Source organism: Prunus mume, linkage group LG2 (assembly GCF_029339155.1).
Source record: "Prunus mume cultivar Tortuosa linkage group LG2, ASM2933915v1, whole genome shotgun sequence".
In the NCBI taxonomy this organism is placed as follows: Eukaryota; Viridiplantae; Streptophyta; class Magnoliopsida; order Rosales; family Rosaceae; genus Prunus; species Prunus mume.
The window spans coordinates 12,677,460-12,703,003 of NC_142699.1; the positions used below are offsets into that span (position 1 = coordinate 12,677,460).

The 25,544-nt window shown below is 36.5% G+C and overlaps 1 protein-coding gene and 1 pseudogene across 2 annotated transcripts; one reads left to right on the forward strand and one right to left on the reverse strand.

Moving 5' to 3' along the window:
• Window positions 1–2,999: 2,999 nt before the first annotated feature.
• Window positions 3,000–7,384, forward strand: LOC103320894 (glutamate receptor 2.7-like; annotated as a pseudogene). The gene is made up of 5 exons (XR_016124097.1): window positions 3,000–4,458; window positions 4,653–6,000; window positions 6,136–6,452; window positions 6,538–6,926; window positions 7,010–7,384. The product of XR_016124097.1 is annotated as a glutamate receptor 2.7-like (transcript).
• A 4,213-nt stretch (window positions 7,385–11,597) lies between these two features.
• Window positions 11,598–15,572, reverse strand: LOC103320893 (glutamate receptor 2.7-like). The gene is made up of 5 exons (XM_016791990.2): window positions 14,972–15,572; window positions 13,447–14,789; window positions 13,023–13,332; window positions 12,523–12,929; window positions 11,598–12,363 (listed from the first exon to the last, which is right to left on the reverse strand). Exons 1-5 carry the CDS (start codon window positions 15,249–15,251, stop codon window positions 11,806–11,808), a joined length of 2,898 nt encoding a protein of 965 aa, XP_016647476.2. The 5' UTR covers window positions 15,252–15,572; the 3' UTR covers window positions 11,598–11,805.
• Window positions 15,573–25,544: the final 9,972 nt, after the last annotated feature.

Sequence of the window (25,544 nt, forward strand, 5' to 3'; positions counted from 1 at the left end):
GTAGCATTGTATATAACTTCTCTGAAGAAAAAAAAGAGTCCTGTTTGGCCTGTGGAGGGTCACCTGCCAATGCTGAAAGCGGAAAAAGAGTGATGGCGAAAAAAAGAAAGAACAAATACAAGGTTTTGATGACTTCAAGCTTAAGGTTTTTAAATCTGTGGAAGAATGTGATGAACTTCTTTGAAAGAAGCAGAGTGAGTGCAAATGATGGCATTAGATGGGTTCATATGCTTGATTTCTTAAAAAGAAAAAAAGAGAAAGGAATGAGTTTGGCCTTGCATTGTTAAATGATGGTAAACAATTATATTATAATGAATGATCTATGAAGTTTCATTCAGTCACCTAACACTTATCCATATTTAGAGTATGGTTTGACTTCAAACTTTATGGCATATGAATAGTTTCTATTTTATTATTTTCTTGGGGAAGAAGATGTTGAAAATAAGATTCAATTTTAATAATAATTCCTCTTGTTGACTAAGATTCAAAATAAAATAAAAAACGAAAGAGGTTTTTTTCTAGGTGTTTGTCATGACACTATACTATATAGATGATCTCAAGACAAGACATCCGTTCACTCTATCATTATTGCAAAGTTTATCTAAATTAATGAAGATGGTTTCTTCCTTGTTCAAAACTCTGTTTCTTCTTGGGTTAATTGCGTTGATCGCCTTTGCCGTGCAGACAGCTCAAGTTGGTGCAGGTAATTTCCATGGAGACCCCTCTATTGAGCTTGAACATTATGATCAATTAACAATATATATGTGCGGAGAAAAACCTTGGTTGCAACAGGTATAGCGAAAGAGTATATCCCGGTTGCATGAAAAGTCTTTCTCATGTGTGGGGCTTCTTGACATGTTATGTATAAGGCCCTCACTATAGAATTCTTATAGCGTGTGCTTTTTACAGATGCCAGGTTGAGGAAACTGAGCCATTTACCAAGTCCACCACCTCCTCCGAAGGGAGCCCGCCCAATTCATCAGCTCCCACCTCCAAATGAGTAGTAGCTAGGCTATAGATTAGTCTTGTATTATCAACTCATGTTAATTTAATCCAAGTTTTTAATCAAAGTGTGAGAGTTTCGGCTTTCCCTTGGCTGCCTCAATTGATATTTGTTCCATCCTTGTAACTTTGTTAGTCTTTTTCAGATTTTTGGGATTATATGGTGATGAGCAAGACAACACCATTGTATTTGTATAGAAAGAAATTACAACTAAATTTAATCATATCAACGCCCTCTATATGAAGAAATTTTTTTAAAATATATATATATAAATAATGAAAACCCCTTTGTGGTTTTTTTTTTTCTTCATTTTTGTCGAAAATACTTCATAAAAAGACAGGTGGATAAAAGCCCTATAAACAAACCCAAAATCACAATGACGAGTTAGATACAGAAATCGTATAAAATACAAGGTGCTTCAAATAACAAAATATAGAACAAGAGGCCCAAACAAATAGCCCATTAACAAAACATAGAACAAAACAATGTCTGAATCGGCTCGTTACCCAAAGCCCAATTTCTCTTTCTCCTCCTTCCTTTCCTTTCCTCTGTAGAACTTTTTTTAATTTGCTTTTGATCAATTCCTGCCCAGAGCTTGAAGAATGGGAAAATGTCGACCTGCAATTGTGGCCAAACCGTCTCGTAACGACGGCGTGTCGTCAAATAGAGCGCTAGACGGAAAAGGGGGTTGGGGACGAGGTCCCTCAGTTATAGGATGCGAGAGCTTTAGCTGTGAACCCGTATGAAGGCTCCCCCAATTACGTTAATGGCATGGAAAGGTTAAAGGTAAAAACTTTTTATTTAAAACTTCATTTTACACATTGTGGGTCTGAAATTCTCTAGGCTCCAGCCTCCAATTGCGTAGTGTCGCTAATTGGGTTTGGTGTAAATTTCAATCCTATTGTTAAGTTAGCTGTTAATTTTATACAAATTTATAAATAAACCCAATTCCAGACATGTATTTATAAAAAAATCCAAACACTGTTTAAACATAGAAACGCACCAAAATCAAAATCAACAATTGTATATTTTTTGAATGTGTTTATAAATGAGTTGTGAGTGTTTGTAATAATGGGTTTTGGGTGTGTTTATAAAATATTTTGGGTGTTGGGTTTTTTTATAATTTCAACCCCCATTTTGGGTGTTTTAGTGAAACTCCCTTAACTTTTATTCAGTGGAGTTGAATTAAAATTGGGCGTTCTAAAAATTGTTGTTTATATATGCTTTCTTATGCTTTCTTGTTCTTTCCTGTCAAAATGAATGGCATAATTTCATCTTATTTGCCATGCTAGGGTCCAAAGTATCAACTTTTGCACTGTACATCCCTAAACCTTGTATTCTATCTCTTATGAAAAATTGTAGCTTATAGATGTTAGAAATTAGAATAAGGGCTTTTGAGGGGTGGGAGATTTCTTTCTTTTCTTCTTCCCCAGGGGTTGAGGAGTGAGAATCATTGTATTACAGCCACATATTCAATCCATATATCTTTGTAAGAAGGAAGCACATCTTGAAAAGTGCAAATTGCTCAGTAGCTAGATGGCTTTTCGAACGGATGGAGCATTCCTTCAAAACTATGTTTTTGTGAATTTTGGGTGTGATTATTAATATCTACTCGCAGTGAGGCTGTCACAGTGCAAGAGCGGATACATGGCCTCAGATTTTCAAATTATAATAGCACATGGGGTAGGAGTTTCATCTCTCACAGCGGATGCAGGGTGGCCTCATAATGCCATGGGACTGAATTTCTGTTGAGTTTTCAGACCCGCAATCCATTGGAAGTTGTGCTTAAATTCTCGACTGTAATATATCTACACAATATTTTTGTGGAAAATTTTATGTAAAATTACGGCCGATGTTCCTTTTCGAAAAAGCCCAAAACTATGTTGTGTTTTGGGGAAAATCAGAGGTGTATAGACGAATAATATGTGGTAGCCGGCTTTTATTGTTGTAGCACAAAGGACTTTTTCGACTCTTAGCGGCCGAAAAAAGCTGATCGGGGACCCAGATTTCGACACGAATGGTCAATAAACCGTCACAACATATGAAAATCTGTAATCTTAGATAAGACTGCCTACTTTCTACTAATTGAATTGTTTCTCCTGTTTTACTTTGACATTAATTTTCCTTTCCCTAGAACATTATAGGCAATTTAGTAAACCGCCAAAAACAATCTGTTTACCATTTGTTCAGTGCAGGCATATGGAGTTCGTTATGTCTAGTTGTTTAGATCGGCTACTTCTGGGCACGTCTAACCGAGATCACAACACTAGTTGCCTTAGTAAGTAGGTGCTTCACCAACTACCAAGGTCAAATATAATTTTATAACAATAAATGTAGTCCGTTTATTCGAATTTCACTTGGAAATTTGTGCGAAAAATTCTTGAATTTAGAGTGTTGAGATTGACACTTTAACAACATAGCACAAGAGAACATTACGGCTTATTCTCTACTTGAAGTTTTCAATGCCAAAATTTGCATTTGTTCTTATGTCCCTGTAGGCATCAAGATTTGTTTTGAATGAGAGTGCAGAAAGTCTAAAAGATGACTGTTATATAATTCCATCAATGTTTGAAGATCCAATTTGAATCCTAAAAATAAAGTCAACTGTTGTTTAGTTGATCATCCCATGTGTTCTCCAGGTCGCTGACACTGACACCCTTCAATATTCAATTCACCTAAACTGGCTGTAAATCTAGCAATTTCATGTGCTTTTTTCTTTAAGAAGTTATTCTGCTTCTTCTGGGTAAAATGAACGTGTAAATTAGACCGATAGAGAGCAAGAGTAACAAGCCTAGCAGGCCTCAGCACTCTGTAAGTTAGCCTAAGTAGACTTAAACTTCATATAAAATAATCTTCACCTGAATGGTAGTAGTTCTCTAGTTTGCCAAAAGTAAATATAGGTACGGAAAAATCAACAGGCATGCAAAAATATGAAAGAAATAAAAGCGTGTTACACAAGAATTCAACATATATATATACACTAACAATTGATTTTTTTTCTTTTCTTGTACAAGCTAAAGCAATATGAACGTCCCAGTCCCATTGATATAGAAAATCAATTTAGATGGAACAAATTATTGAACCAAACTCAAACGTTGACAATTTGACATTATTAAAGTGTGTACATAAACAAGATTCCTCGTTACTCGATTCCATCAGTTGCAGAGCAGAACTTTGAAGAATTTCAAACATGGTCAAGAATGCTAGCTGCAACCCTGTTTTTTGTCTTTGCTTCTTGTTCTTACTGTTTTGGTCTGTTTTCTTGGCCACGGCACAGAACACCCCAGTTAATGTTGGTGTGGTTCTTGACTTTGATATCGGGTTCGGGAAGAAGGGTCTGACCTGCATCAACATGTCCCTCTCTGACTTATATGCCTCTCATTCTTACTACAACAGTAGGCTTGTTCTGCACAAAAGAAATTCCCCTTCAGATGTTGTTGTCACAGCTTCTGCAGGTTCTCTCTATCTTAACTCTCTTCTCTTTTTTCAGATTTTTTTTTTGTTTTTTGTTTTTCCATCCATTAACCCATGCCACCCACTTATTTTCTAATACTCAGTTGATTTTTATTATGAGTTGATTAGTATTTATTTTTATTGGGAACCACATATCAGTATTTTATTTAATTATCCATTTTCACCTTTGGAACAGCTCTGGACCTAATAAAGAATGTTAAAGTGCAAGCAATCATAGGTCCAGAATCATCCATGCAGACCAACTTTGTAATTAGCGTTGGAGACAAAGCCCAAGTGCCCATAATTTCATATTCTGCAACGAACCCATCTCTCACTTCCATTCGGAGTCCATATTTTCTCAGAGCTGCACAAAATGACTCATCCCAAGTGAAAGCCATAAGTGCCATCATCCAAGCCTTTGGTTGGAGAGAAGTAGTGCCCATCTATGTTGACAATGAGTTTGGGGAGGGAATCATACCTTCCCTTTCTGATGCTCTGCAAGGAGTTGATGCTCGAATCCCCTACCGGAGTATCATTTCTCCAAAGGCCACTGATGACAAATTGCGGCAGAGCTTTACAAGTTGAAGGGATTGCAAACTCAGGTCTTCATTGTGCACATGCTACCTTCTCTTGGCTCTCGGCTTTTCGACAAGGCAAATCAGATTGGCATGATGGAGGAAGGGTATGCTTGGATAATGACTGATGGCATTAGCAACTCATTCAGTTACATAAATTCTTCTGTCATAGAAAATATGCAAGGGGTGTTGGGTATAAAAACTTATGTCCCAAATACAAAAGAGCTTGAAAGTTTTAGAGTTAGATGGAAAAGGAAATTCCAACATGACAATCCAACTGTCCACGGTGTTAAACTTGATGTTTTTGGATTTTGGGCTTATGATGCTGCTTGGTCACTGGCCATGGCAGTTGAGAAAGTTGGGGCTAAAAACTTCAGCCTCCAAAAGATGAATTGGACATCTGGTAATTCTAGTACTACTGCTCTAGAAGGATTTGGGATCTCTCAAAATGGTCCTCAACTTGTCCAGGCACTATTAGCTACAAGTTTCAAAGGCCTTTCAGGAGATTTCAGTCTTCTTAATGGCCAACTACAATCATCAACTTTTCAGATAGTTGATGTGTTTGGCCATGGAGAGAAATTGGTTGGATATTGGACACCTCAAAATGGACTTGAAAGAAAATTAAATTCAACAAAAACAGGCAGATATTCTACTTCTGATATTAGTCTTGGATCCCTTATATGGCCTGGAGATACCACCTCTGCTTCCAAAGGTTGGCAAATTCCTACAAGTGATACAAGGCTGAAAATTTTAGTCCCTGTACAGGACGGTTTTTCAACATTTGTGACTGTGACTTACGACCCTGGGACTAATACATCTACTGTCAATGGTGGATACTGCATAAACGTCTTCGAAGCTGTAATAAAATCGTTACCGTACTCTGTTCCTTACAAGCTCTGTCCCTATGCAAAGCCTAAGGGTGAGGCCGCTGGCAGTTACAATGACTTGGTCAATCAAGTATTTCTTGGGGTAAGACTCTCATTCTTAGCTCTTTTTCCTTCTGTTTTTGTGTTTTTCTTTTGTGCCCTGAGTCACATTTTAAAGTAGCAATTTAGCAAAGTTATCCGGTTTCTTCACTGACACAATGACATGTTTTCTTGAAAGAACTATGATGCTGCAGTGGGAGATATAACCATTAGAGCAAACAGGTCCTTATATGTTGACTTTACATTGCCATACACAGAATCTGGGGTGTTCATGGTTGTGCCTATCAAAGACAACAAAAGTAAGAAAGCATGGGTGTTCTTGAAGCCTTTGACATGGGAACTCTGGGTAACAAGCGGGTGTTCTTTCATATTCATTGGTTTTGTTGTCTGGATTCTGGAACATCGGATAAACAAAGACTTTCGTGGCCCTCCGGATCACCAAGTTGGCACAATCTTTTGGTTCACCTTCTCAACCATGGTTTTCACACACCGTAAGTTCAAATGCCTCAAAGAGTAAAATCCAAAGGACAATGAGTAGGTTTGAACTTGTTCTTTTGAACTTTTGTAACAGGGGAGCGAGGGTGAGCAACTTGGCTAGATTTGTAGTGATCCTATGGTGCTTTGTGGTTCTCATACTGACCCAAAGTTATACCGCCAGTTTAACATCTCTATTAACAGTTCAACAGCTCCAACCAACTGTTACTGATGTAAACTTGCTCATCAAGAATAGGAACAATGTTGCTTATCAAAGAGGCTCTTTTGTTTATGGGATTTTGAAACAAGTAGGCTTTCAGGATGAGAATCTTAAGACCTTTAATTCTGCAGAAGAGTTGAATCAACTTTTTCACAATGGTAGTAGAAAATATGGTATTTCTGCAGCTTTTGATGAAACACCCTACATGAAACTATTTCTGCAGCTCGAAATACACCATGATTCCTCCAACATTTAAAGCCGATGGTTTTGGCTTTGTAAGTTCACTTGCACTTTGTCTCTCTCTAAATTGTTGATATCCACCACGTTTTCTCATCTGGGAATCTTTTGTAACTTGCAGGTCTTCCCAAAAGGTTCGCCTCTTGCCCGTGACGTTTCGAGGGCAATCTTAAATGTGAGCGAGGGAGAGAAAATGAAAGACATTGAGCGCATATGGTTCAAGAAAGAAGCAAGTTGTGCAGACCCCAACAGCCTGGTCTCTTCGAGTAGTCTCAACCTTGATAGCTTTTGGGGCCTCTTTCTCATTACTGGGGTTGCTTCAGCATTTGCTCTGCTCATATGTGCTGCCATGTTCTTGCATGCGGAACGTCAGGAGATCTTGCAGCAACTAAGACGACTTGTTCCAGGAGCCTCATTGTGGACAAGAATTTGTGTTGTGTTAAGAATATACGACCAATGGGACCTCCGTGTCGTATACTTTTCAGAATAATGGACTTGAAGCCACCATGCTGCTGAACTGCATACCCTTGATGCTGAAGCACCCATTGCACCCGCTGCAGTTCCCCCTGGAGGTCCCGCAGTGGATGCTCCAGCCGCAGGTGCTCCAGGAGGAGCTCCCGTTGGAGCACCTCTTGGTCAACCAGCCGGCGATATTGAGTTAATTAGTGACCATGAAATCATTAGATTGCCTGAGCAAGAAAGCAATTGATACAATGTCTTAGTGACACATAACACAATTGGGTACAATTTTGAGAGTCAGTCCTTCAATATTTTCAAATAAACAAATACATTATCAGCCATATTGAATTCTTCCAACCCAACAATTTCTTGGAAATTAAGCTGCCTTGGCTTACAAATTTCTGCTTTTTCCTTTAAAGAATCTCGAATCTATTAATTAAATGGAAGTCAGATTTGTTGTTTAATATATCTTCTGCAATCTCAATCTAAATGAAGTCATCCTTTCTTACTATACTTGTAATCTTCCTATAATATTATTATAGGATTGATAAATAGAAATTTCTTACTTCCATCAATGTTTCAAGAGTCAATTCGAATTCTAAATAGAAAGTCAACCGTTGTTTAGTCACGCACAAAAACAAAAAATTAAATTTCAAGTTGATCACGACGCTTGTTTCTCTAGGTACCCTCATTACTCAATTCACATAAACGTAACTTTAAATCTAGAAATTCCTCTTGTTGTTAGTTATGTGTGATGTTTAATTTATTGTTCTGTTAGAAATTTCCCTTTGCTTTAATGCATCATGACCATACAATATGTAACAATTCAAAACCAAAAAGAAAAAAAGAAGTAAGAAGAAAAGAGTGACTGACATGTATTTGGAACATGAAACTTCTTTGTTATTCAATTGACACTATGGAAGATTGAATCAAACATGGTAACTCTTGAATACATAAGTATATATTCTCAATCCATTAAAATACAACTCTACTCGAAACATGTAACTGCAATCGTAGTCACCACCCCCACCACATACCGATCAGAAAAGTTGGAAACTATATCAGAATTCAATTTAACTCTCCATTTTCACCTTTGGAACAGCTCTAGACCTAATAAAGAATGTTGAGGTGCAAGCCATCATAGGTCCAGAAACATCAATGCAGGCCAACTTTGTAATCAGCCTTGGAAACAAAACCCACGTTCCCATAATCTCATATTCATTCAGCAACAATCCCATCTCTCACTTCAATCAAGAGTTCATACTTTTTCAGAGCTGCACAAAATGACTCATATCTCAAGTGAAAGCCATGAGTGCCGTCATCCAAGCCTTTGGCTGGAGAGAAGTAGTTGCCATCTATGTTGACAATGAGTTTGGGGAGGGAGTCATACCTTCCCTCTGATGCTCTGCAAGAAGTTGATGCTCAAATCGCCTACCAGAGTGTCATTTCTCCAAAGGCCACCGATGACCAAATTGTTGCTGAGCTTTACAAGTTGAAGGAAATGCTCGAATAGCCTACTGGTTTACTGTCATTCATTAATTTGTTGCACAAATTAAGAAAAGAGTATTGATAAGTGAAAATATTACTATATACTACGTATATAGTACTGCCTATATAGCGAGAGCAAGAAAATATTACTATCTATTATTGATAATTGAAAAGGATGAGTAAGAAAGATGATCACAGGAAAATGATTAAGCACGATTTCAAAAGGCACAGTCAGAAGCATCACAACCACTCAGAATCCGGCATAGAACAGAGTGTTTCCAGTGATAAGCATCACAGCAACTCAGGATCCCTCTATCTCTAGCCTCCTTTGATAGGTGACAAAGAAACGGGGATAGGGAAGCATTTCTCGCTATGGTTGATATAGCCATATCTAAGCTGGTTGAAGGTATGTTCCTTTTCAGAGGAAAAATATATATATATTCAGAAACAAAAGACATAATTGCCTCCTCAAGTTGGCAAAGCTTCCGAACTTATAAACCTTGATTAAGCCAGTAAATCCTAGTTACTCATTATTGCAGTGAGTAAAGAAATTATAAAATTCAGTTTAGAGTGTTGGAAGCTAAATTAGTGGATAATATTAATTATTCAAAACAAATGTCAGTTGAGTTTTGCCATCTCCTGGTGGATTTTCCAAATCCTTATTTTTAACTTTTTGGAATTTTATATTACCTATTAATATTATTACTTTCTTTTCTTTTGGTTTTTTTTGGTCCTGACTGGATCTAACAAATACTCAATATTTCCATAAAATCAAATAAAATGTATATTTAATATTTCCTTTGACCTAATTTGATGTGAATATATATATGCTGTGTGAGTTTGTTCATTTACCATGTAAGACAATACATGGTAGTATAATTAGTTGTTGCATGGGAAAACAGTTTTTGGGTTCTGCAGGTATATATTAATTACCAATCCAGAGACTCAAATGGGTTTCCATCCTAATGCAGTGCAGGTAGTCTGGAGTTGCAAATTCAATCATTAGAATTGACATCCATCCACTAGTCTGGAGTGGCTAGCTGATTCTGAAACAAAACATCTCTAACCATTAAACTTAAAATTCAAATACAGGGCCAGTGCGAAATGGTAAAAACCCAAATAGCTTAGGGAAATGTAAAAGCTAAAAGAAAGTAAATATCCAACGACGGCAGACTCAAACTTTAAGGAGCGGGAGCTAGACGACGCCTCTGAGAGCTGGCAGCTACGGCCTCCTGTAGCTCTCTCAAAATTGGTTTGGAGCAGCTGCAGGTTGAGTGGCTGCAGCGGCTGCAGGAGGTTGAGCGGCTGCAGCGGCTGCAGGAAAAGCCTCCCCAGCCGGATTCTCAGCTGGCACAGGCTCGTTGAAATTTGGGAATACCATAGTTCGGTGATGGTTAGGATGAGATACCACTTTAACCATGCATGCATGAGTTCATCTTATTTATACCTCTCCTTTTTTTCCTTTTTTCAATTTTTCAGGGCAAGAGTGAAACACTTCAGACATTATCCGATCGAAACTAAGTCATGCATGTAGGGGAGTCAACTAATAGAACTCCCAATCTCTGTGGGAGCAAACAAGTTACCCAAATCTAAGCTAGTAAGCTAGCAACCTAAACTAGCTAATAATCAACTAAAGGTGGTGGGATTTAACCACTACAACTCCCAATCCACGAGGAAACTACACGTGAACTACCCAACCTATGGAAGAAGCTTGAAGACAAGAGCTCAAGCTAGGGTGAAATAGCCCAAACTAATCTAAAACAAGTGGGGTGGCCATTAAGTCAATAAGCTAAGAAGGAGGCCAATTAGCCTACACCAAGCTGTGTACTATTCTCCTCCAATGTAATAAAATCACTTTATTTTAATTATTGTCTATTGTCCTAAACCCCTTCACCACATAAACGAACAACGGTATCATCACAAACACTCATCACACACCACCTAAATTCTAACAAATTGTATATAGAAAAGTCATTTTGGTCATGTATATTTTCTTTATATATAATTTAACAGTTTGTTTCAGTAGTGTTCATGTTGTGTGTGTTTGACTTGCGCCCCAAACTTTCTTCTTTATCCACTGATTAAACGTCACAAAACAAATATTCTCCTTATAGTGTAGAGGAGAAAATGAAGATTTGGTTATTTACCTTGTACATCTGGTTAAATTTATCCATGTTACTAATTGTTTATAAATTATAATACGCAAAAGAGATATATATATATATATATATATTGTTTTAAGGTGAATATATACAATGCCTACCTAGCTTGTTGAGAAAATTTAGAGTACACAACTCTAATGTAGACTTGTTGGAGACAAAACAAGTAAACAATTTACTTACATTAGACTCACAAAATATTACAACAAACAACTCTCAAAGGAAAGACCAACTCTTACAAACACTCTTTCTCACTTCACTCACACTTCTCACAAGGACTACTTAACTCTATAGCTTATTGCCCACTCTAGTTATTCACACTCTTCACTTCTTGATTAATTCTACAATGCATGGCTTCATGCCTATTTATAGTTGTTCTAGCAGACATAACTCACCGCCTTGGCTATATAATATTAGCTACACAATTCTTCTAGACTATTCTCCAAGCTTCAATCTGCCAACTTGCTTAGCCTTCCATAATTCCTAGCCAACTTGCTTACCCCACCGACTTGTGCTTTTATACTTCAGTTTTCGTTTTCTCCTAGATTGATCTATATATATATATATATATATATATATATATATATATATTTTATTTATTTATTTTTAATTCTAGATATTTCTAGTGGTAACAGACATTGTCACCTTGTTGTTTACACTTATGGTGCTTCTAGAACATTGTAGAGATTGTTCCTCAAAATGGGCTGAGCTGGGGTTGATATTTTAACATAGCTATGTTATTTGATTAATTATCATACAGCAATTATGAAAACTTAATAATTCTGTTCCACTAATTAATTGTGTTCTTGATTCACATTTCTGGATATTCTTGACCAACAACAACCGGTAATATTCCTTCTCTGAAGAAAGGTGAGTTTGGATTTGTGTGGTTTGAATGGCCAATCGACTCAGGGCTTGGTGGGCTTGGTGGGCGCGTGCTGTTATTGTTTGGTGAAGCCTCGACACATGTAGCTATACTGCCAGCATTGTACATGTAATTTCCATCTTGAGAGCCAGTCTTTCTAAAAGTATGGGAGCTGAGGTCTTTTTGGTCGAAGATTCTAAGCATCACCTTGATTCTTTTCCATGCAGAAGCTCCTGTTGTCATGACCATGTGCCAATGCCTATAACAGAAGGTGGCTGCAAATATGATGAGAGATAGTGACGAAGAGACCCCGGCAATGAGGAAGAGACCCCAGAAGCTATCAAGGCCAATACTGTTGGAATCTGAGATGGTGGGTTTTGTATCTAAACATGTTGCATTCCCCGCAAACCATTTGTTTTCAATTTCCTTCATGACGTCTCCCTCAGTCACATTCAGAATCGCCCTCGAAACGTCTGGTACTAAAGGTGAACCTTTGGGGAAGACCTGGTACATTCGTACAAAAGAAGAAACATTAACTGACGCCACGTACGCATGTGATACAAATAGCGTCATTCATGTGTTAATAATGTGGTGTGCAATGTGTTATACAAGAATGTGCTCATGGAGCGTTACTTGTGAGAGAAGTAAAAAGAGAGAGCTTACAAAACCAAAGCCATCAGTTTTGAATATTGGGCCAATCATGGTGTATTTGGAGCAATACTTTGCAAGAAAAAGCTTCATGTTGGGGGTTTCATCAATAGCGGCAGCAATGCCGCCATTTTCACTCCTGTTTGTCAAAAACTCATGGCATTCATCTGAAGATTTATAAGGCCTCAACTTGTTAGGATCAACACCCTTTTGGATCAGAAGCTCACGGACGAAAGATCCTTCGGAGTACCCGATATACTCCTTGTTCTTTATAAGATCGCCCAAATTGGAAAAAGTTGGCTGAAGTTGCTTAACTGTTAACAGTGAAGTTAAACTTGCTGTGTAACTTTGAGTCAGTATCAGCACTACAAACACCCACACGATCACCACAAACCTTGCCAAGTTGCTAACCACCTTCTCCCCTGTAAATTAATTCAAGTAAAAATTGATGAAAAAACAATTAATTGTGGAATTATAAGCATAAACATGAAACATGATGAGGTTGTGGTACTTACGCTGTGCAAAAACCATGGTTGAGAAAGAGAACCAAAAGCTTGTGCCGATTTGGTGGGAGGGAGGGCCACGAAATTCTTCGTTAATACGGTGTTCAAGAACCCAAACAGCGAAACCAATGAAGACGAAAAAGCACAAACTTGCGAGCCAGAGGTCCCCTGTCAAAGGCTTCAAGAAAATCCATGCATTGCTCTTGCCGTCTTTCATTGGCACCACCATCACAACCCCTGATTCTGTGTATGGCAATGTGAAGTCCACATACAAAGACCTGTTTGCTCTAATTGTTGTGTCTGCGGCCAGTGCATCGAAATTCTGTTGAACAAATAAACAAGCCAAAATTTCAATTTCAGCAGATTACAAGTACTTCAAGTGATCATGAAGACTGAAATCATTGAAGAAAATGAAGTTCACATTAATTCGACATACCCCGAGAAAAACTTGTTGGACCAGATCATCGTAGCTGCCAGCACTTGAGCCATCAGGCTTTGCAAAGGGAATGAAGTCATAAGTAACAGCATATGGTAATCCAGCCATTGCAGCATTGAAGACGTCGATACAGAATCCGAAAACTTCAGTTGTGTTAGTGCTAGGACCAGGCACCACCTTCACAAATTCAGCAAAAACATCAATTACAGGAACTCCTACTCTCAATCTTTTGCCGTTTGTGGGGATCTCCCATCCCTTGGGAACAGAGGGAGAGTCCCCTGGCCATAAAATAGGTGCCAGATTAGATTTAGAGGTTGAATATGGACCGTTTGTGTTTGTCAAATTCAATTTTTTCTCAAGTCCACCTTGTGGTTTCCAAAACCCAATTGTTTTTGCTCCATTCCCAATCACATTCACCAATTCAAAAACGGAATTTTGTAATTGCCCATCAACAAAGCTGAAATCCCCAGAGAGGCCTCTAAAGTTAGTGCTTGACAAGGATTGGCAAAGTTCTGGACCGTTTTGGGAAACCCCAAAATATTCAAGATCAGTTGATGAGTTGGTTGAAGCATTCGCCTTTTCGAAGCCAAAGTTTTTAGTCCCAACATTTTCAACTGCCATGGCTAATGCAAAAGCAGCATCATAAGCCCAGAGTGCACGAACATCTAACTCAGCATCAATTATGGTTGGATTGTCCTTTTGGAATTGGCTTTTCCATCGAGCTCTAAAATCAACAAGCTCTTTTGTTTGTGGCACATAGGTCCTCACACCCAATGCGCCTTGCAGTGAATTGATGACTGAAGCATTCATGGTAGTTAAATGATTGGTCATTCCACTAGCCATGATCCAAACATAGTCTCCATCCATCATATCCATCTCTTGTGCCTTGGCGAAAAGGCGAGAGCCAAGAGAGGGCAACAAGTGCACGATGAAGACTCTAGTTTGCATGGTCATTAGCTTGTAAAGCTCTGCAACAAGTTGGTCATCAGTTGCCTCTGGAGGTATGGCGCTTCGGTAAGGGACCCGAGCTTGAACTTCTTGCAAGACATCTACCAAGTAGGGTATGATTCCCTGGCCATACTCGTTGTCTATATAGATGGGGACAGCTTCCCTCCATCCAAAGGCTTGGACAACAGCACTTATGGCCTTGACTTGGGAAGAGTCATTTTGTGCAGCTCTGAAAAAATATGGACTCCTAATGGAAGTGAGGGAAGGACTTGTTGCTGAAAATGAGATTATGGGCACCTGGGCTTTGTCTCCAAGCTCAATTACAAAGTTGGCTTGCGTCGATGATTTCGGTCCTAGGATTGCTTGTACTTGATCATTCTTTATCAGGTCTAAAGCTGTTTGATCAATACCAAAAATACAAGTTTTAAAAAAGGGACAAGAACTTAATTATTATGCTTCTTTTCATTTAAAAAATAGTCTTATCAAATGAATAGAAAGGTCAAACTTATATAGATGGCAAGAAGAATCAAATTGTTGAAATTTCAAAATGAAAAGCAAAGGAGAGAGAGAGAGAGACCTGCAGCAGCAGCATCTACTACATCTTCTCTGGAGTCTCTGATGCTTAAAGCCAGCCTAGTTGTAGAGGAACCACGAGAGGTATAAAAGTCTGAGAGGCCCAAGTTGATGCAGCTCAACCAAACTTTTGTGTTTGGTGAATCAAGACCATCAAGAACCACACCAACATTCACTGGGATTGTTGTTCTGTTCTGTCCCCTGACAACCAAGGAAAATTCAATGCTTAAACAAACAAGGAAGAAGAAAGAACCAAAGAGGTTGGTTGCTTTCCCCATCTTCATGTTTCTATCTGTTTTTGCAAGCTTCAATGATGTTTTTCAAACCAAAGAGGCTTATACATACATATATTTATATAGGATGGAAGGATGGTTGACCAAATACTAGGATCCAAATTTCTGATTCAAATTAAGCAATTGTATACGAAAAATTAATTATGAAATACACGATTAATCATTTGATAATATATAGCAATTTCTTGCTAAATTTGACGGTCTTAACAGTGTGTTCTCAAGAATCTTGAATCTTGAATCTTGACCAAATCAAAGTTCTAACACGTGATATTGAAAGAGATACTGTGCTGTTCATACCAAGTCAAAGTATTGGTGTATGGTGTAATTTATGGTCTAAGTACTTGTCAAGGTTAAGCAAATAGTATCTTCTGAGGAAATTTACAACTGTGAGAAAGACTTCATCGGAATGTACATCATAAATGATTTTATATGCTGCCGTCGACCTGTAGACAATGACCACATACTGCCCTCTTCCAACTCTGTTTCTTTCAATCTTTTTCAAGGGCCTGCTGATACTCAATCTAAATGAAATTTCGTATAAAGGGTATATAGATTCAACAAACTTATTTGGTAAAAAGAATCTCAACTTAAGAATATCTGCTTAATGTTAATATCTAGGATGCAAATTTCCTAGGATGCTTATAATGGAAGGATGGTTGACCAAATACTAGGATGCAAATTTCTGACTCAAATTAAGTAATTGTATACGAAAAATTAATTACGAAATACAGGAATAATCATTTGATTATATATAGCAATTTCTTGCTAAACTTGTCGGTCTTAACAATGTGTTCTCAAGAATCTTGAATCTTGAATCTTGACCAAATCAAAGTACTAACTAACACGTGATAATATTGAGAGAGATACTGAGCTGTTCATACCAAGTCGAAGTATTGGTTTATGAACAGCACAGTATCTCTTTCTTTTTCTTGATCTCCCTGAGCTTCTGGAAAGCATTGGGATATTTAGATGGCCTAAGTAGTTGTCAAGGTTAAGCAATTGGTCAGTGTTTTTTATTTTTAGCTAATATGTAGTATCTTTTGAGGAAATTTTCAATTGTGAGAGAGACTTCATCGGAATGCCGCCGTTGACCTGTTGACAATGACTGCATGCTGCCCTGTTCCAACTCAGTTTCTTTCAATCTTTTTCAAGGGCCTGCTGTTTTTGATACTCAATCTTTTTCCAAGGATATATAGTTGGAATTTATGTGATCATTGGTATAATATTTTATAAGATTCAAGAAACTTACTTGGCAAAAAGAATGAAAGGAACTTATAGATACTCCAGAGTTGCATTCTCAACTTAAGAATATCTGCTTAATGTTAATATCTACATGGTTTTAGCCTCATCACTAATCACTACTGCTCACACCTATCGACGCATGAAAGCTGGCATGATAAATGTATTGGCAGGTTAAAATCCATTTGTAGCCGAATTATGAATGTAATTTTCACTTGATTAAAAAAGATTCAAGTTTTAGCTGGCAAAGGATGAAAGTGTTTTATTTCCGTGATTGTGAAGCCTCAACTTCAACACCCAAAATCTTCTAAATTATAATCTTTTGTTTCCCTTTCTAAATTCTAGTTTTGAGTGTTGAAAATGAGAAAATTGAAGAGAAATATTACTTTGAAAGGTTCAGCGGAAAAGAATTGAAGTTAATTCATTCAACAGTTTGAAGTTTGAGGAGGAATTGAAGTCAAGTCATAGTAATAGTAGCAACTGACTCAGATGTGCTAATTAACTCATCAAGGATTCATTATAAAATGAAGGTCGAAATTGAGGAAGGTGGCAAAGGCGTTCTTTGACTTGTAACTATAAAATTAAGTTATAAAAAGTAAGGAACTTTTCAGTTGCTGAGCTCACTTGCCTGACTGTTCATAATGATTATATTAATCAAAGACGGGAAATTTAATTAAGACACGCAAATGAAAATAAGTAATTTACTAGGATTCTTTTTATTAAAAAAAATATTTTCCCCCGATTTTTGGTTTATCGATAAGAGTAGTTTCAGACACCTAGAGTAATTGCCTGTATAAAGAATTTAGCACTTTCACGTTTAATAGTATACATGTACATATGTATTTTTCATGTTTAATACAAGTATTTTTAACAAAAGTTTCAATAAGACACACAAAATTAACGTATTATACAAATAATTCTCACATATCATTGAATAAAAATAATATATATTAAAATATTATATAGTGACCTAACTTTTAAGTTGTAAAGAGGTCCTCTATAAATTTTTTTTTTCTTTTTAAAAATAGTATAGCCGGGCGGCTGTAATCTTGTAAAAATCGTATAGCGGGCGGCTGTACTCTGTTTTTTCCCAATTAAATAGTATAGCCGAACGGCTATACTCCGTTTTTACGTGTATAAATAGTACAGCCGCCGATATATACTGTTTTTCTTTTTCTTTTTAAAATAATATAGTTTTTTTTAATAATATAAATAGTATAGCCGAGCCGCTATACTCGCTTTTACTAATTTTTTGTAAATATTATAGCCGACCGGCTATACTTAGTAAAGGGTCCCCAGTATAGCCGCACGGTTATACTCTAATAATAGCCGGGCGGCCGTACCCATTTTATATTTTCTTTAAATGAGCAAAAACCTCTCCCAACGAAATATCGCCGGCAGAGGTCTATGCCGGCAAACTTTTGCTGGATTAGACATCTGCCAACAAAAGTCACATCTACCAATGAAACTTCATCGAGAAAAGACTAATCCTTTATTTTTCGTCTGGATAGACATGTGCCAACAAAATTTTGTCGGAACAGATTTTTTCTTTACAAAAAATAAATAAATGTAAACTTAGTATATTTAGGTTAATTAATTCAAATTTTAGCTGGCAAAGGATGAAAGTGTTTCATGATGAGAGAAAATATTCTAAATTCTAAGTTTCTTGGCTTCTAAGTTATTTTCGTGATTGTGAAGCCTCAACTTCAACACCTAAAATCTTCTAAATTATAATCTTTTGTTTCTTTTCTAATTCTAGTTTTAAGTGTTGAAAATGAGAAAATTGAAGAGAAATATTACAGTATTACTTGGAAAGGTTCAGCGGAAAGGAATTGAAGTCAATTCATTCAAGCGTTTGAAGTTTGAAGAGGAATTGAAGTCAAGTCATAGTATATTGTTTTAATAAGATGGTAGCAACTGACTTAGATGTGCTAATTAACTCATTAAAAATTCAGTTGCTGAGCTTGGCGTGCTTTGAATTGTAACTAAAAAATTAAGTTATAAAAAGTAAGGAACCTTTCAGTTGCTGAGCTCACTTTGCCTAACTGTTCATAATCATTATATTTAAATGCGTCTTGATCATGGTTACTGTTTATAATAATAATAACGATTTGTGACAAGAAAACAGAAATGCTCTCTTTGTCAACTACTTTCATATAAATATAGGAGAATGCTAGCAACCTTCTCTCTAACTTTCTCATTTGGACATTCTCCTTTTTTTGCTTGACATGTGTCATTCTTCTTACATTTAAAACAATTTCATTAATATATTATACAAGTTAACTTTTGCTTTCCAAGTTACCCTTATTAAATATATTCAATTTATTAAAAAAAATTCACAACTTTCTTACCATCTTATTAAAACAATATCATTAATAAAATTCATACGCCTTGTCATCTGAATGAAATTTCATTTCACTAAAGTCTATGTCTTCATTAATAAAGCTTGCACTCTTAAATATATTAGTGTTATCTTGACTCAGACTATCAACATCTTCTTCAGGCAAATTCAAGTCAATCTCGACTCCCATGGACACTTAACAATATAGGCTTGAGATAAAATATATAGAAGCAAAAGAATAAAAAATCACCAAAATCGAATTCAATATGAAAACATAAATATATTACAGTTTAAATTAACAAAAGAAAAGCCAAAGAAATAACCATCAACCTAAGATAACACTTCCAAAAGATATCAATTTTTAGCACAATAATACATCAGAAATGAAAAAACCATACCTTTGACCAAGACTTGGAGCTAGAGAAGCTGAAGAATACGCTTTAGCTTTTATGGTTGAGCCTGAGAGTTGAAAAGTCAGGAGCATAGATAAAGCAAAGAGAAGACGATTTAGCTTTAACCAAGGGCAACTATGGAAATATAATCATTGGTTTTTCTGTAATTAATAGCATTGTTTTATGTATAAGGGGGGTGACACATGTCAAGCAAAAAAAAAAAGGTCAAAAGAAGAAGGTTAGAGAGAAAGTTGTTAGCATTCTCATAAATATATCCAATCTTGTGTTCAAATCTCCTGCACTCGAAGTTCTGTATTCGAATCTCCTGCATCGAAATTCTGTGTTTGAATCCCTACACTCAAGGTTCTATGTTACTCCTCCAACTTCGTTTGTATCAAGAAAAAAAATTCTCATGTCTTTAAAATTAAAGTTAAGACAAACTACATAAAACCCCCTAAATAGTATGGTCATTTTCAAGTTCATACCCAATTTTAGGGATACTTACGAGTACATATTTAAACTCCCAAAAAACCTACAAATTGCCTCATCCGTTATATAAACCGTTAATTAATCGATTAAATGCTTACTTGTCAAATGTATGACCTATTTTTTAATGAATGGACTTCCATGTCGATAAAATAATAATATTAAATTCTTTAATTTTTAAGAATTAAAATAATTAAAATTTAAAAATCAAAAAGAAAAAAAATCTCTCCATCACTCTCCTCCTAACCCTCCCCCTAGCGCGACTTAGCCAGCCACCCAAATCAGCATCCCAGCAGCCCAAACAACCACCTCAGCCAGCCAAACCACCACCCACCACCCATTTTGTAGTTAATTTCATCAACGCCCCGGGAACGCCAAGGGCCTATGCCATCGTCGACTTCGGCAGGCAGCGGGGGCACGAACCATGACGAAGCAGAGAGATCTTGGTATAAGACCCAAAAGAGAGCATCGAAAGATTGTACCCAACAGGCGTGGAACCCAAAGAAAACAACTTAAGAGCAAAAGGGTAAGCAGGGAATTCGATTACTCTTGAGGACTTGGTCAAAAGATTGAAGACAAGAAAGGAATTGGAGAGAGAGAATCAGAGTAGAGTCATAGAGAGCGAAGTGGTTGTAACACTGAGGGTGAGAAAGCAAGAGGAAAGAAGAGAAGGGTGAAGAAGAGGAGTGCTTGGAGATCAATGAGGGAGAGAATAACAGATACTTGAAGTGCTTACAAGTCAATCTCAGATTCATGAAGTTTTAAGAGGTAGAAAAGAGAGAATACGCTCGAGGAGTTCCTGTGGTTGCTTGCTCCATAATCCGGCGTCCATCTCCGGTGGGATAATCGGAGACTTGGAGATGGTGATGGGTTGGATTTATATGAGCAATAAGTTGTGAATCCAAAATTTCAACTTTTACTTTGATTATCTTTGTTATATTGTGCTACATATGAAAAGATTTGAACTTCTCGATATTGTAGAAATTAGGTTTAGTTATTTAATCTCCTCTGTCTCTTTCTCTTGGACCTCCACTAGCCCAGTCACAAAGTCATAGCCCATTGGTAGCCAGCAACCATTAGTGGAGTTCTATGCTCAGGAACAAAGTTTCGAGCCTTTCTGATTGCTATACCACAATCCAAACTCATTGACTAAAGAAGCATCCTTATCAATCAATTGCTTAAAGCCTTCAACATCATTATCAAAAGCAAATCTCAAAATCTCATATTTGAAAAAAATAAAAGAATTGTTTATTATATATTTTGGCCACATGGAATCCATGTCATAAAAAATTAGGGTTACATTTGCCACATCAGTATTTAACAGATTAACTAACGGTTTGGCTAACGGAGCGGGTTAAATTGTAAGGTTTCCGGGAGTACTCGTAAATGTCTCTAAAATTGGGTATTAACTTGAAAATGACTCTATAATTCATTTTCATACATGATTTATCATGTCAGTCGTCCAATATTTTAAGTTAGTTGTTGACATTTTATAGTTTTTTTTTCCTTTCTTTTTGTGTTTTTATAGATTTTACCTTGATTGGAATAAATGTGAGCCAAAGTGCATTATTGAATATAAATTCCGGTTTTACTAGGTCAACTTCTTGAGCCAAAGGATCATATGGATTTAATTATTCATCATTTTCCCTATTTTGCACAGTGTAATAGATTAATCATTTGCATTAATCCGTGTATACGCCTTCCACCTCCCCTGCTTTGTCGTCTATATCTTTTCTCCCTTTATTTGATGAACTCCTCAAATTCAAACACATGCCTTGTTCAAATTATTTACGCATGTCATAGACTATATTAATTCAAACACAATATATCATATAGAATACATGCCATCAGTGACGTATTCATGAATTTTCTTGGGAATGGGCAACATTTAAAAGGCTAAAAGCTCAAAATAAATACCCAAATTATTTGAAGGAGGATTTGAACTACCCGAATTATTTGAATGGGGATTTAGGGTTTAGGATTATACAAAGATAACCAAATCATAAAACAAAAATAATATCTCTAAAAAAAATAACAATATTGACCACCTTAGCTAACCACCTTATGTGGCAACTGATGTGTCATGCCATGTCACTTCTGGATTGTTGAAAAGAGAATAAATAAAAAATAGAATACACATGGCAACATTCATTAATTGAAAAGAACACATATGAAAAGAAAAAAAGACATGTTCCATCGAATTAAATTATATCTTTAAAAATAAAAATAAAAACTCGTGGCATTACTCATTATAAAATATTTATAAAAAAAACACATAAGGAAAAAAAACCAGAAGATAAAAATAAAAATAAAACTGAAAAAAAAAAATTACATTCAAACTTGGAGGAGAGGGATGGATCTGCAGCAAGACTCAAGAACACGCAAAGCTTCGTGAAGAATCAAGACTTCAATGCAAGGCATCCCATGGTCCATTTAATTCCAACCTTTTTTTTTTTTTTTTTTTTTTGTTAAGAAAAGTTGTTCAATTGCATAGAATATTAAGTGTGGCTACAATCTTGAATGAGGAGATCATGAAGAAGCTCAGGGCCTCACCAAACCAAAAACAATCTTGAAGCAAACAAAGCAAGCATGTTGGCAATGCGATTACAAAGCTTAGGCACATGGGCCACAGAAGCTGACTGGAATTGTGAGAGGAGCTCACCACAATCATCAATCAAAACCTCCGTAACAGAACCAAATGAGATACCCTGCGAAACAGCCGCAGCAATCTTGAAAGAGCCACACTAGAACTGAACCAGTTGGAGATTCAACTCAGCAGTCAAACTCATGCCCGCCAGCAATCATTTAATTCCAACTTGGACTCCAAGACCATGCTCTTCCTTTCTATGGAAACAAGGCTTCAGGTTTGCTATTTAAATTTTTTTTTTTTTGCCTGGCCCAAATGACGTCTTTTGGCCAGAACTTAAAAAAACAAAACAAGCGCTCAGCATCGCAACAAAGAAAAGAATAGGTTGCTGGGTTCCTGTTGCTAAGGCATGGGCACCTCCAAAGTAGAGCTGAGGGGCAAACTTCGGCGACTTCAAAGCTTTTTCCAGCGAAGAAAAGTGTAGCTGCACCTCCTTGCGTCTCTGTGGATCCGCCAGTACATGCCATATAATATATAATATATATTCAAACACGTCATAGACTATGTTATACCTCGGCCAAATTTATGGCGACACCACCACAAGACCCAACAGGTCCAAAGCGCCAAACTCAAATGTGTTGTTTGCATGGATAATCCAAACTCCATCTCCAGCTTTGCCAACAAGGTCATTGGCTCTCTGCCAGTTGTTGGGTTAATAACAACATATATATTATCAAATTCAAACACATGCTTTGCTTGAATTGAATTAATAATTCCAAAATAATCTTGTAAAATTCCAATTGAATACACTCCTTTAGGCCATCTCCAACTATGTTGGGCTAAACTCAAATTTCCACCCTCCAAAATACAACTATTCATGTATTTTCAGGACTCAATTTTTTTTTCTCAAATCTTGCAGACTCATAATTTGAGTCCGCAACTTTATTAAATTATTTAAGAATGATTAACCCCTAAATTTTTTTTCTTGTTAATTTTTCTTGACATTATTTTTATTTCAACACTCGTGATTTAATTTTCTAAACATTTTAACCTAAAAAAATTAAAATTCCAAAACATAATAAACTTTCACTTTTTTTTAAAATTAAAAAAAAACAACAACAAATCAGATTTGTTTTGAAAATATAGTTGTTGCCCAACAAGATTGAAATGTGCGCCAGCTTTATTTGCATGCCCAAACAGAAATATCAACGGGCCCAGCAATGTTGGTCAGCACGTGGGCTTCCAGCCAAGAAAAAAAGAATAAAAAACAGATTATGGGCCCACACAAAAATGAGTCCAGGTAATATTGGGACTGGAATTTCACCTCAAATTTGAGAATTCTCAAATTTTCACCTCCCAAAATACATGGGTTGGAGAAGTTTTTTGGACTCAAAACCCAAAATTTGAGTTTCCAACCCTTGGGTTGGAGATGGTCTTAGAGCCTTTCCATCGGACAGCCCTTGCCAGGGCAATAAGGCCCAAGCCCCGTTTCATGATTCCAGCGGCCTTAAGCTGCCATGGCAGCTACTGGGCCCACGAAACCCGTTTTATAAAAAAATACAAAAAATCAGAATTTTTTAAAAAATACTTAGTCATATTTTTCACTTCCCACACCAAAACTCTATACAAATTTCTCTCCTCATATCTCATGTGAATAGTTATTACTATAGAATGAAACACACAACTTTTTGCAGGACTATTCACGTGAATAGAATGCCTACTCCCTCCTTCCCCCTCCCTCCTTGCTCTTTGCCATAACAAATGAGTGGAGTTGCTCTTAGCGTCAAGCAAAAAAAGGTTCTAAATTTCTAAATGATAAAGATTCAAATTGCACGGTTGCCACTTTCTCCCATCTGGTTGGTGCACTCATCTCTGTCAATTTAAATCGCTATTTTAAAGTTTCAATATGTTTAATTAGTTAGAAGTTGATGTGATTGGAGGCTCTGACCAACCCAATAATTTCCTGGAAATTACGCTGCCTTGAGTTACAAATTTTAGCCTTTTCCTCTATTCCTCTAAGGAATCTCGAATCTATTAATTAATTGGAAGTCAGATCTCTTCCGGAATCTCAATCTAAATGAAGTCATTATTTCCTACTGTTCTTATTAGACTTTGCTTATTCTTCTTCGTTTTTTATTTTTTTATTTTTATTTTTTGACTTTATATACCCATAATTTTGGTTATAGTCGTATTCATATGTACTAGTCTTTCTTAATCTAAGCGAAGACTTTATGTCTGGTTGTTAAATTTACATCAACGACGACATATGATGTCTACATTTGCATTTGCTGTGATGTTCCTTGTAGGCATCAAGATTTTTTTGTAAATGAGAGACTGCGATGTATGAGAGTGTTGGAATATTAATATGGTGGAACTGTAATTGCGCAGAAAATTTTAGTTTGTCCCTTCCAAGGATTGGAAATTTCATAGGCATTGGTTTAGACATTGATAGAATGAAATTGATGATGACCTTGACAAGACCATGACCACAAGGCAAAATAGTTAATCCAATTTGATTTGCTTTTCCAGCCACTCAACCCCCTTTTGATCACAAGAAATTTCTTAGTTAGTTATATAATTCCATCGATGTTTCAAGAATCAATTCGAATTCTAAATAGAAAGTGACCCGTTGTTTAGTCACGCACAAAAAAACTAAATTAAATTTCAAGTTGATCACCATGCTTGTTTCTCTAGGCACCCTTCATCATTCAATTCACATAAAGTATGCTAGAAATTTCTCTTCTTGTTAGTTATGTGCCGTGTTTAATAATTATTCTTCTGTTAGGCTAGCTCTTAATTAGTACTTTTCTGGGTGCTGGCTTTTGGTGCCTTGTTTTTATGGTTCTTGTGGGACTCGTCCTCTTGCTTCTTGCTCCTCTTTAAAATCAAAAACAAAAACAAAAAAGGAAGAAAAGGGTGAGGTGTGATTGGAACATGTAACTTTTTTGTTATTCAACCGACATCAAGAAAGATTGAATTGAACACGATTCGAATACATGAATATATACTCTTAATCAATTGAAATACAATATGTAGCTGCAATTATGTTTTTTGACAAGAAAGATGAAGAAATCGTAGTTACCAGCCCCACCACATACCGATCAGCAATATATCTCTTTCTTTGGGGCAAACTGAAGGCAATATGCATGAATATTTGATTTAGTCAAAGCTAGACTTTGAATAACAGAATATAAGACAAATGTGGAAAATCAACTTTTATTTTCCTCGGGAAGAAAAGG

What these genes read in the sequence shown, in the direction of transcription:
- LOC103320893 (XM_016791990.2), bottom strand. Translation starts at nt 15,251, where the DNA reads ATGAAGATGGGGAAAGCAACCAACCTCTTTGGTTCTTTCTTCTTCCTT. An exon ending in TCCAACAAGTTTTTCTCGGG is followed by an intron (nt 13,333 to 13,446) that starts GTATGTCGAATT and finishes TTTGTTCAACAG; the next exon opens with AATTTCGATGCACTGGCCGC. An exon ending in AAACTGATGGCTTTGGTTTT is followed by an intron (nt 12,364 to 12,522) that starts GTAAGCTCTCTC and finishes CGAATGTACCAG; the next exon opens with GTCTTCCCCAAAGGTTCACC.